Below are 12,965 nucleotides of genomic sequence, written 5' to 3' on the forward strand. Positions count from 1 at the left end.
AGCACAGTGCTTGGCATAGAACTGATGCTCTGTGAGACACTGACTCAAATCAGATACAGCGCCAACAGTTTCAGCTATTTTATTTTAAGACCTAGTTCCATGCAGCATTCCCCACCACTCCTGGTCTACACACAAGGCTGATCCCAGGCCTCCCAAGTGAAGTTAAGAACAGACTTGCATTCTATCCTGAGACGTTCTACTCATTCTGCCTTAATTTGGAAGAAAACCGGAAACAGTTGAAGATATAAATAGGCTGAGAGAAGAATGAATGTGTGAGCTCACTGGCTAATGAAGGCTCCACTGCAGTTCAGCCTGGTCCGACCCAGTACCACAAAGGCCCCAGCCCAAGTACAGCCTGCTTCCGAAGTTTTCTGAATCATGAGCAAATGGGAATCCTAAACCATGACTTCTTTTCTCTTTCCAGTCTCTACCAGGTAAGCCCTACTGCTGCCATACTGCGACTGATCATGACAATGAGGGGACAGACAGGTTAACAGTATTCTGAGTGATTAAGATGTAAACCCCAAATCAGGTGATTCTGCATAAGGTATAATTAATTTATTCCTTCTGACAAACGTACTTGAGCACCTACTATATGCTAGACCAGGGGTGGGCAAACTTTTTGACTCGAGGGCCACAATGGGTTCTTAAACTGGACCGGAGGGCCGGAACAAAAGCATGGATGGAGTGTTTGTGTGAACTAGTATAAATTCAAAGTAAACATCATTACATAAAAGGGTATGGTATTTTTTTTTTTAGTTTTATTCATTTCAAACGGGCTGGATCCGGCCCGCGGGCTGTAGTTTGCCCACGGCTGTGCTAGACACTATTGTAAGTGCTAGGGATGCAGTAGTAAACAAAACAGACAAACTTTGGCCTCATTACATTCTTGTGGCAGAGTGGAGAGGGGTTACTATGGGCAGGGACACAGACAAAAATTAAATAGCATGCTAGAGCCCGGCTGGTGTGGTTCAGTGGCTGAGCATCGACCTATGAACCAGGAGGTCATGGTTGGATTCTAAGGGCATATGCTTGGGTTGTGAGCTTGATCCCCAGTGTGGGGGCGTGCAGGAGGCAGCCAATCAGTGATCCTCATCAGTGATGTTTCCATCTCTCCCTTCCTCTCTGAAATCAACGAAGATATATTTCGAAAAATAGTATGCTAGAGGTGGTAAGTACAATAAGTAAAGGAAGAGGAGGAGAAAGGCGTGTCTGTTGGAGGACACAACGTAACATAGGGTGTTCAGGGAAGGCCTGGGAGGGTGACATTTGATCTAAACGTGAAGGCTCCACTGACACATATTGTAGAGAGAAAGCCAATGACAGAGCCTGAGCAGACTAGGCCTGAGCTCTCTAGGCTGAGGGCTACTAAGGATAGAATGCCTTTAGGCAAGGCTACAGGGTACTTACTAGTCTCAATGTTTTCTGAAAATGTCAGCATATAAAACTAGCTGAAGCAAGACACTAAGACACAGATATGGCAAATTTTAAGAATCACATCAAAACATAAATACTTAATTTCCAAGTACTGTATGAATAGGACTAAACTGTCTTTAAGGCTAGACACTTATGGGAGCATAAAAGGGACAGGGCACACAGCTTCTGGGTAGCTAACAAGGAGTTTGCATTGCACATTTGCTTAATGCAGTTTTTTATTTTCTAATAAAAAAGAACAATGTTGCTACTCCCCTACCCCCCAACTTATGATTCCTTCCATTTTACTACTTGTTGCAACTCGCAGAAAGAACAGGAGGAGAGTGGTCAGTAATCATTTAACTGCTCTGATCAACAAACCCACATCAAGAGACAGTTTGATCACTCAACAAGGAAGCCATGGGGGAGGAAGCTAGGTAGTTTTACTTTCCATCATTTTATAGCATAACTGCAAATAAGCTGCATTCGAAAAGATGAATCCTTTAAATCAAGAATATAAAAAAATTATACAGGACGAAAAGCCTATGCCCAGGCAGAATTCAATCATTATTCCCTTTATTGCATATCTGGATGAGATGGCATTCTTACCATGCGTTGTACAACATTTCAGTGTTTACAACAGAATTACACTGCGGATAACTAATTTGCTAATCTGAGGAAAATTAAATTGCAAATCTCCACAAGGGTAGGATTAGTAATTTACCTGTTTCTGAATCCATCTCTGGTTCTGTCCACCTGTGGTTTGCCAAAACCAGGCTGATAGAAGTTTGCTGCCTGCACTGCAAGGTCGTGTGGCAGGGCCAGCCCCTCCAAAGCTGCTGCCTGCTGCAGTTCCAGCTGGCTCATCTGCTGGACACAAGCGGCAGAGGGTCAGAAGAGTGAGGACGGTCACTGAACTTCAGGTCTCTCTTCACTCTCCGTCAGCAGCAGCTGAGAGAAATTACATGCTGCAACCTGACTAAATTGTGCTGTCCACCAGAGAGGGTTTTAACTATTTAAATATGACTTCAGCTGTTCACTAATTTTTTAGCCTTTACTTGAATTATAGTTGAACCTGAATTATAGTTAAAAACCACCTCCAAGAATTATAGCAATCTAATTCTCCACCCCATAAATAATCATAAAGGTGGAAAGCAAGTAATAGATGGCATTTGAGAAAGCTCAGCTGGACCTGGGCCGTGACGGGACTCATGGGCTTGCGCATGCCTTGGAATGGATCTCCGAGTAGCTGCTGTGGTCCTGGTGTGAAACCTGTTGGAAAGGTTACAGTATCAGGGAGTGTCAAGGTAGCACATGTCCATCAAAGAGGCATTATCACCAAGACATGCTGCTCCTCAACACCAGCTCTTTTGAGAAGTACTGACTTCTTGGGCTGATGTCCCTCTTCTGTGTCCCCCACAGTGGGCTTTGTGGACCTGCACTTAATGACCTGAACTGCCGTTGTATCCATCTTCCCCACTAAGCTGCCAGCTTTGTCCTTTCAGAGCTTCACCAGCCAGTGATTTGGCTCATTATCACCAAGCCAGCTGATACCAAAGCAGAGACCAGTGCACTCAGTGGCCTTATGGGGAGCTCTTCATTCTATCTCCCTAATTATGGAGGGAAGATTACAAAAAACTCCCTCATAAGACATGACTGGCAGGAGCCAGGGTGGCCAGCAGCCTATAGTAGTCCAGGGTGGGAGGAACACCTGGAGATTAAGCACAACACTTTGGTAAGATAGCTTTCTGGAAGTGCTTCCCTTCATATCTGAATTAGCCATAGACCTCACAAATGATTGTGTTCCAACTTCATTAGGTTGGTAAAGAGCCAGTACTCTGACATACTCTTATCAAGAAAAAAACCTAGGAAGTCAAATTAACTTTTTTGGATTGAATTCCAGAAATAAGGAAAAAGACCAAAGAGCTGGATCCAGTTTAGTTCAATCTCAAGAGAAAAAACAAAACTGTAACATGGACATATTTATCTAGAGGGGCAGTTGGAAAATAAACTATGTTCCACATGTGTCCTCACCACCCGTTGTAAACAACGTATAATAAACCCACACATTTCTTTTTAAAATCTTCAAGGATGTTCATCAAAAGACTTTGCCAATTCTAGGGGACAAGTATAATGTTGGTCATGTGAGTGGGTGGTGAAATGTGCATGGCATGATGGAGACGGATGGACGGACATCTACACACGAGTGTTTACCAATTGGTGATGGTATTCGAGGACGAAGGTAGTCTGCTGAGGCTGCTCGTGTTTGAAACACCTGTGACAAGGGAGGAGATGGTGCTCTTTGGCCCAGTAGAGATGTAGGCTCCAAGCTCCCCATAAGGCCGCTCAGAAGGTTGGAGGAAGCAGGTCTCTGAACTGATGGACCCAGAAGTTCCTAGAAAGCAGAAAAGTCAAATCCTTGTGAACACAACTCGTTCTCCCTCCTGGTCAGAGACTATGGATTAGGGATGAGTTTTTGGAAGCCAACAACGAATCTCCCTCATACTCCACTGAAGGAATTGTCACATGTACATGTGACAATTTTCTCTGAAAGTTCAGTTAGCAACATTGCTGCAAGTTAGTGCTATCAGTACAGGTTAGATACTTTAAACTTCCATAGGAATTGTAAGCCTGCAAACTGGAAATCAAGGGCTTGCTTTGTCATTTTTTTTTTTTTTTTACCTCCCTCCCCACCCCACATTGAGGCTAACAGCGACAGCTATGTTAGGGCAGCGACATATCCTCAATTGCCAGGCCACATGGATCATTCTCTAAGGCCCAGAGTTGGACCACTACAAAAACCAGTTCAGAGGATACTGTTAAGGACCCCGAGGCCTCGGATAAGATTGTGAAGTACCTGCAGGATGTTCTTAGGGACAGGCTGGCCTGGAATCTCCGCAGAGGACATCAAATGGCTCTCAAGGTTTCGCTAAAAAAGTCGAAGGAAAACTGGTTTTAACCTTCTCACACACGTAACTTAAAGATTAATTGGGGACCACAAGAAAGCTTTACAAACTCTTCAGGAGTCAACATGTAACAGCAGAATAATGTCAAAGTTACAGAAAACAAACGTAAATCAACCTGTTCCACTCTCTCATCATCTAGGTCCCAAATACCTGGGACCAAAAGAATCTTCCATGTACATGTAGCGTCCACTCAGAGACCGTCCTCAGACAAGGTCTTTTCCTCCCTGTAGTAACCCTAATGCATTTAATGGTTTCTAACACTGACCAAACAAAGGAAAAAAGAAATGGTGAAAGGGGGAGTACTTATTAAGAAGCCACATGCAGAAAATTTGGATAATTTATAGATTTTAGTTTCTGAGGCAACTTTTGCTACACTGTAACAAGATTTATAGACCAGGCGATACTAAAAATCTAGTCAACATGCAGGCCAGAACTGTCATATTTTAGGAAATTTAAACTTTATTATTTATAAACAAGCTGTTTCAAATGGGTCTCACATACAGGGGGAAATTCAATTACTTCACTCTTTGCTCTTTTAATGCAGCTTCAGTTATGTTTTACATCCAACCTGCATTACCTCCCTGTACTTCAGTACATCCTCATGCCTAAGTGCTCTCTCTGGTACACTTCCCTTCCACTGGGTGGAGATGCCAAGGCCCACAGCAGTGTCCTCGGGCATGGAGTATAGCCCAAAGGTATCCACATGTTTTATTGTTGGTTTTGGAACTGGGACTCACTGCAGATGATTTTAATAAGAGATATCCTAAAAAGCCATTTAATTCCAACAAAAAACAAATAGGCAACTTTATACTATATGGGCTCATATAGTATACAGAGCCTACAATTCAATTTGAAATAGAGTTTAGATTGAACCAACATGTTTGGAGGAGGAAACATGATTGAAGCTAAACAGACATAGTCAAATCAGAAATAGTATACATCGCACACATAGCCACAGTAATTAAAAACTTGATTTTAGATGTAGACCATGACTCAACAACATGCAAATTAAGCAACATTTTGGGATAATGACTGGTGTGCTTATTACATTATTTTTCTTGTTGCTTTCTTTCCTAGGTTATGTTGGATTTCTGTTACTCTTTGCCTAGCAACTTGAATTATATCATCCATTCCTTTAAATAGGCATTTTGAGTCTCCTTCCCTCGGCGAAATCAGATATATTTCAGAACATTGAAATACAAACATTGAAATAGTTCCTCTAACCACTCAGGGTCAACTGTGCTACTATCAAACCCTAAAATCGTATCCATATCTGAAACAAAATGTTCAAAAGCATCAGGTTAACTGTTGAATTTTCCTGTTCCCATTTCTTTGCTCACACTAAAAGAAAGAAGGTACAAGAAGTGACCCAGTCACCAAGACACAAAGGTAACAAGGAGAACAGAATAGTTTGCAATCTTTTAATCTGGCCCTTGTATCTAATAATTCTTTGAATGGAAATAATTCTAAAGCAGTTTACAAGAAGTATTCCCCTAAACTGGCAGGGCGTGGTCAGATACTCAGGAATAAATCTACCTCCCTGAGTTGCCACCTTTCCGAGGTGGACAGTTCTAGCAGTAAGGCCCGGAACAATGGCATTTCTGTGGGAATCTCTATTGCTAACTGCTGGTCATATGAGAAACACCAAAAATCAGTTCCCTTCCCATGGTCAAGGCACAATGAATCAGTTACTGCTGCAGCAGCTAACTGTAGTTCCCAGATAAGAATGTATAAGGAGAAAACAACTCACTTTGGTAAATCTAACACAGCAAATGGAATGTCTATGTTTTTATTCTTCAGATTTATCCTGCTTCCTTGATCACTTTCATCAAGGAGAGCAATACTGACACAAAGGCCATGGTTGAGAGCCACACACTTCCAGTATGTGCTACACACCTGCATTTACTGATATTCAGTCACCTTGTAACCCAACTTCATGCCTAAAGGTGTTTTTACAAGTTTAGAGTCACAGCTTTTTCTATCAGTAAATTAACAAAATACAATTGTCTTGAAAAAATCCATCCTACTTGACAAATGTTTCGTATAACTGCCAACGGCCTAGTCAAGAAAGCAGGTAAGCCTGGGTATTTGGAAGTAACTAGAAGGTATGGAAAAGATCTGACTATAAATATACAGTAAATTACTTTAACAAGTAGCTGAATAAACACAAAACTTTCTTTGGAGTTCATCCAAAAAGATATGTATCACCATTTTTTTTAGCAATGACTTAAGAAAGTTATGTATGACTCTTTCAATCTTTATATTGTCACCCACAACACATGTAGATGAACCAAAACCTGCTTTTTCTAGTAACAAATAGCACAGCGATAATTAAAGAACACACAAAAGCATCAAGGACCAAATGACTACTAAAAAATTTCCAACTTACTCAGAATACCTTTTTAAAAATCCATTTATTGTGGGAAGTGGAACAGAAGAGGGAAAAGGAGAAAAGGCTGGAGTTTGTGTCAAATACTTACGCTGACTTTGGGCTGAGAAGGCAAAGTCCCACTTGCCTTCATGGTGTTCACTAGCTTGTTGAATGCAGTCATATCGCCATCTTTTTTGAGCTGTCGATTGCTGGTAACAGCACTCAGGGTCTCCTCTAAGTGTTCTGCCATGAAAGGAGTGGAATTCTTCAGTTGCTGGTCCACCTTCAAGCCCTTGAGCCCTGCTTCTACTTCTTCCACTGAAAGCACAACCCCTGAATGTGCTGAAAAGTTGAGAAAGTCCAGGTTAAGTCAAGCAAAGGAATATGTGGTAGGAATTCTCTTTGGCTACATCACGGTTAAGGTGAAAGTAAAAAAGAATCACACCTGCTCTTTCCCTCTCTTCCTCCCTTTCACACCCCCTCCCCCCTCCCCCCCACACACAGTAAAAAAGAAAAAAAAAAAGAAAAAAAAAAGAATCACACCAAAAATAGATTGAAGACACTTAAAATTATTGTTGCTTAGTTGAAATGAGGCCATAATTGTGTGCTGAGTAAGAGATGGCATAAACTAACCCTAAAATGCTTCAGTGCTAGAAACGGGGCCACAAGCTGTAAGACTTGACAAGATCCTGCTGCGCATCCTGTCGGAGGACCTCTGCAAGGGTCTTCTGGAGGCTTGTCACCAGGGCAGGAATCCCCGCTGGCCTAACGTCAGCATGACTGCCGCCAGCATGATGCTACTGTACCACTAAGGTTTCCTGTGGAAGGCTTATAACCTCTCAAGAACATGGCAGTTCGGGGCAAAGATGTTCAGGAGGACAGCATTCGCTGGAGTGTTATAAACGGGCTCCAGGTGAGGAGGACTGGGTGGAAGAGTTAATAGAGGTCCCAGGACCTACTGACTATACCAGGTTCTCAAAGAGGTGGTATTGGTTGATTAAAAAAAAAAAAATTTTTTTTTGAAGAATGTTCAACGAAGCCCACTATATATTTGACTTTTGATGAAATAGCATTAACTGCCTTAAGACTGAGCATTCAAGCTTTTGCAGATACCTAAAGCAGACTCTAATAAACACTTACAGCTCTCTTTAAGTTTTTCTTTATTTGCAGAAAGGCTGGAAAGAAGAGGTTTTAAATCCACTTTGGCCTTCTGTAACATTTCTAAAATATCCACTTTATTCTCAGCATGGTCTTCCAATGGTATAGGAGCAAAATAATTCCCCGAATTCTGTCCAGGAGAGAGGATGGCTTGCTCCAGACCTAATAATGCAAGTAAATATATTCATAATTAATTGATCCCAATAAAGCACAGAAACACAGCTTCAAATAGTATTAAAAGGACACGAATTGAAGGCTTTTTCAGTATCCAGAGACTCTTTAACCCTAATGGACCCCTGACTAATGAAGACAATGAACAGTGTCAGAGAGAGCTCAAGTTTAGGTCCATGGCCAGAATCTGAAGCCATTTTACCTGCAAGTCTCTCCAGTTCTTCATGTGGTGTTGAACCAAGACTGCTGGATCTGCTTCCTGATCGGCTTGGGTTAGAGAACCACCTACTGAATCGACTGGCAGAGACTGACCCTTCTCCCAAAACATCTTCTATCATCTAAAAGGAAAGACGGAAGAGCTAAGATAATAGTTTCTAGGCGAAAGGGACAAGAAGTTTCAATTTTTAAGAAAGGGTCACTTACTTTGAAACTTCCTTTGAAGCGGCTGACCTGAAGGTAAACACTTTCAGAACTTAGGAATCTGAACATCTTTCATTTTTCTTCCCCTCCTGGGTCATTTCTGAGTAACCCAAACTTGAGCATAACCAACCATGTACTTTCTAAGCATATAAAACAAAACCACTGTGCCATAGAAATGGCATTTTTTATCCTTTGCCTCATTAGACAAACCCATGAACCACTGAATGTTCTTGGAGGACATAATTTCAAAATCAAAATCAGCACCAAGAGTAAAGCATTCCATTGCCAAGCTGAGAAGTGTCCTTCAACTAAGTATCATGTATGGACAGCTGACGAACATCTCATGGCTGTAATGAACATCATAAAGTTCAATGCTGATAATTTCCGAAGCCAAAAGCTAAAAGTAGAGCTCATAGATCACAATTCCAAGTCAAAGTTTAGAAAATATCAGAATGTGAAAGATGAACTTTTAACGCATCTCTGATATCTGTTTGAATTTAACGAGGAATTTTCAGATGTTTGTTCTGTTTTAAATCCAACTTTCATGGTTTCTGGCTTAATAATAAGGCCAACTAAATGATGTGCTATGATCAGAAATATTTTTTTCAACACTATTTCATAATAGTAATTTCTATCATCAATCCTTCTTAAAAGATAGATTTTAAACATTTTTCTTAAAAAAATAAAATTTTCAACTGTACCCTATCATAAATCCAGTTAAATATAAAAATTGATATTTATGCAGTATAGTATTCTTATCAACATTTAGAAAAGCTAAAGCAAATGTCAATCCAAAAACGAGGCACATCCTTGAAAGTAAGGCATAAACTTTTACTTCTATACCAATAATAAACAGAAAACACATTTCCCCCCAAACTGGTACATAGATGACAGTGTTAGTGACTCTTTTATCTGAAGTCTAGAACCCCCCGTTTCCAAAGTTCAGCAGTGGAAGTTAAGATTTATTCTTTTATTCTTATCTGGAAGAATTTTCTCGTAACACGTACCCAAACTAAGCCACAAAACACTCCTGTCACATAAGAAAAGGGATTTTAATTCAAGACACTAATTTGATCATTATCTGTGGTACTTATATTTTCTGAGGTATTATTCATAGTTTCAATCACATTCCACTTGTAGACTCTCATTTAAATAATGCTGACTTTTACGTGCACTTGCAATAATTACAGCATAAAAGAAGCATTATGAGTGATGTGGCACTGTGAAAATAGGGAATCGTATCCAAGATACAATCACCTTAGTGATAAACAGGAATTATTTTAAAAGTAACTAAAAGATAAAGCTATTAAAAACAGTTTAATGTTGAAAAGAGTTTTGCTATATTATAAATAGCAAAAATGGCTTTTCATTTTAATCCTTTTATTTCCTCTGATCATACTGTATAGGAAAAAAGTCAGAAGATATACAGAAGGAACACGAAAAGCAAAGGACCTGAATATAAAGCATCTGGACATTTTCTAAAGATATGACAGTAAGTGTTGAGAAAGTCATTTGCATATTTTGATCATCTACCAACTTTGTTTCACTTAGAGAAGCTAAATTTTATTATAGCTAAAACATAAAACAAAGTTACTTTTATACACATTAACTGGAAATGCCAATTACAAGAAACTAAAAGCATTTTAAATCTGAGAAGAATCCTTAAGAGTTTATCTAGTCTGTGATTTTTATCACAGAGCAAGCTGGGATGCTCTAACAGTAGTGCCTCCCCCTAAGTGTGCCAGAAGAGGCAAAAAGGAGAAAGGGATAGAGAACGTGTTTGAAGAAATGGCAGAAAACTTCCCTAGTTTGGTAAAGGAAAAGGTCACACAAGTTCAGGAGGCACAGAGATCCCTAAGCAGGAAGAATGCAAACAGGCCCAGACACATCATAATTAAAATGCCAAAAAATTAACAACAAAGAGAGAACCTTAAAGGCAGTAAGAGAAAAGCAAACTGTTACCTACAAAGGAGCTCCCATAAGGCTGACACCTGATTTTTCATCAGAAACATACACTTGGGTGAAGATTTAAATAAACAAACAAATAAAAGCCTAACAGCCCCCAGGGCCTCTAACAACAACAACAAAATACCTCAAAAAGACATATGTTAAAGACATATTAACCATATAGTTGCTCCCTCCATTTCGTAAATGTGCTACTACACTCACCGAAGCCAAGCATGGCACCTTATCAAGGTTAAAGAATTCGTTAAAGTCAAATTCTCCTGGGGACTGCTCAGGCAAGACGGCATCCCTCGGCACTTCCTGATCTGCAGCAGGCTCCTGTGCAAGGATGACCTCCACCTCCTCCTCTTCGGCCACTCCTCCATTGCATTCGGCTATGCCTAAAAGCAAAACCAGGTCAGAAGCAGGCTGAGCACGCTAATTGCTACTGACTTAGTCTGTGGCCTCAGCCATCATCACATGCAGAAGAGACATAGGTGACTTTAAAAGCAGACTTCTGTTACAGTACAGCATGTTCAGTAGAAAAACAGTTCTCTTCCTATGGAAGGAGAATTGTGGTCCCTCCTCTGCCCATTCTTCAAGTTTCCCCCAGTGCAGTATAGTGCTTTCCCTCCAGTGCGCCACAAGAATTTTTAAAACCTGCAATACCTGACTCTTTAGTCAGGGGCACTGACCTCTCCCTTAGATTGCCAAATTTAAAAAATGATAGCAGCCAACACAATAGCCCTCCAGTATGAAGCCCTGCCTTGAACCATAAATACAGGGCGTCCCAAGAAAATGTGTACACACTAACAGCTGGGAGCTCAATTTGAAAAGGAAATGTGTATTAATAAATACTCCCTTTGTAATTAGTCAAAGTGTGTGTACACATTTCTTTGGGACACCCTATGTATGGGTCACCTAATAGAGGTGCATCTTACTGGTCAGGTCACATAATAAGGTTACGTATGATCGGTTAATTGTTGGTCCCAGAAATTCTTCTACACAAGTGTAGGCACCTGATATTTTTACAAAGTTACTTTGGAGCAAAAAGGGTAGGCAATTACTACATTATTAATTTTTTGTAAATCAATCAAAATCATACCTATTTTTTGTCATATCAGTAAGAAATACCTTTTTTGATGTGCCACAGAATTTTAGTAATTAGTTTTCCTGTGCCATGAGATGGAAAAGCTTGAAAATTGCTGGTGTGGTGGATTATTTTTCTAACAGGATCTTTTTTTTAAGGAGTGGCCTTTGCATGTCTTACTGCTTAAAAATGGAACCAAATTAATTTGGTTCTGTCTTTATACATGCATCTGCACCATCACTTAAATCAGGGTTCAGAAAGCTAAGATACTGCCAAAACCGGTTTGGCTCAGTGGATAGAGCGTCGGCCTGCGGACTGAGAGGTCCCGGGTTCGATTCCGGTCAAGGGCATGTACCTTGGTTGCGGGCACATCCCCAGTGGGGAGTGTGCAGGAGGCAGCTGGTCGATGTTTCTCTCTCATCGATGTTTCTTTTTTTTTTTTTTTTTATAATGTATTTTATTGATTTTTTACAGAGAGGAAGGGAGAGAGATAGAGAGTTAGAAACATCGATGAGAGAGAAACATCGATCAGCTGCCTCCTGCACATCTCCTACTGGAGATATGCCCGCAACCCAGGTACATGCCCTTGACCGGAATCGAACCTGGGACCTTTCAGTCCGCAGGCCGACGCTCTATCCACTGAGCCAAACCGGTTTTGGCTCTCATCGATGTTTCTAACTCTCTATCTCTCTCCTTTCCTCTCTGTAAAAACTCAATAAAATATATTTAAAAAAAAAAAAAAGAAAAAGAAAAAAAAAAAAAAAGAAAGCTAAGATACTGTTGCAGTTGTGTCCCAACTAAGACTCATACATTTATAAAAGAAACTAATTTTTAGCATAGTCACTCTAATTCTGTGTTGTGATGGGGACATCTCTTAACAGATGAACGGCTTTTGCAAGCAGCACGAGTGCCCCATATGCAACTTTCTGTTGTTAATCCCCATTAGGCTATTTCTTCCATTGATTTTTTTTTTTTTTTTAAGTGAGAGTGGCAGGGAGGGAGGGGGAGAGAGACACAGTGAGAGAGAAATGGATGTGAGAGACACTTCGATTGGTTGCCCCTCTCATGTGCTCCGGTAGGGCAGGAGAATCAAACCTGCAAATCAGGTACATGCCCTTGATCAGGGATTGAACCCGTGACCCCTCAGTACGTGGGCTAATACTCTTAACCACTGAGCCACACCAGCCAGGACTGTGTGCAGCTTTAAGCTCTCTAGAAAGCAGGCTGGGCCTGACAACTGAGAGTCTGTATGAGGAGGAATATGTACTAGCAGACAAACACAACTGGCCATTTATTATGATAAACTCAAAAGTCAGGGACCTAGGCAAAGTAACTAAGAACAAAGTCTCCCAAGTTACCTATTTCCTGCATCACCCGAGGGGAAAAAAGTGTCACAGCATACATCCTGTTCAACTCCCAGCTTCACTATTTA

The 12,965-nt window shown here is 40.7% G+C and overlaps 1 protein-coding gene across 7 annotated transcripts in view; it reads right to left on the minus strand.

Moving 5' to 3' along the window:
- Positions 1-12,965, minus strand: part of EIF4ENIF1 (eukaryotic translation initiation factor 4E nuclear import factor 1) — a 33,640-nt gene that overhangs the window by 5,842 nt on the left and 14,833 nt on the right. For 6 of the 7 annotated variants that reach the window (XM_059676576.1, XM_059676577.1, XM_059676578.1 and 3 more), the window contains exons 7-14: positions 10,669-10,844; positions 8,282-8,417; positions 7,891-8,070; positions 6,860-7,092; positions 4,271-4,342; positions 3,628-3,808; positions 2,606-2,685; positions 2,138-2,280 (exon numbers count right to left, since the gene is read on the minus strand). In XM_059676576.1, coding sequence (XP_059532559.1) covers positions 2,138-2,280; positions 2,606-2,685; positions 3,628-3,808; positions 4,271-4,342; positions 6,860-7,092; positions 7,891-8,070; positions 8,282-8,417; positions 10,669-10,844 — 1,201 coding nt within the window. The remainder of the gene's footprint in view (positions 1-2,137; positions 2,281-2,605; positions 2,686-3,627; positions 3,809-4,270; positions 4,343-6,859; positions 7,093-7,890; positions 8,071-8,281; positions 8,418-10,668; positions 10,845-12,965) is intronic. The other variant, XM_059676581.1, reaches the window with a different exon arrangement.

This window comes from Myotis daubentonii, chromosome 19 (genome assembly GCF_963259705.1).
Source record: "Myotis daubentonii chromosome 19, mMyoDau2.1, whole genome shotgun sequence".
Taxonomy (NCBI): domain Eukaryota; kingdom Metazoa; phylum Chordata; class Mammalia; order Chiroptera; family Vespertilionidae; genus Myotis; species Myotis daubentonii.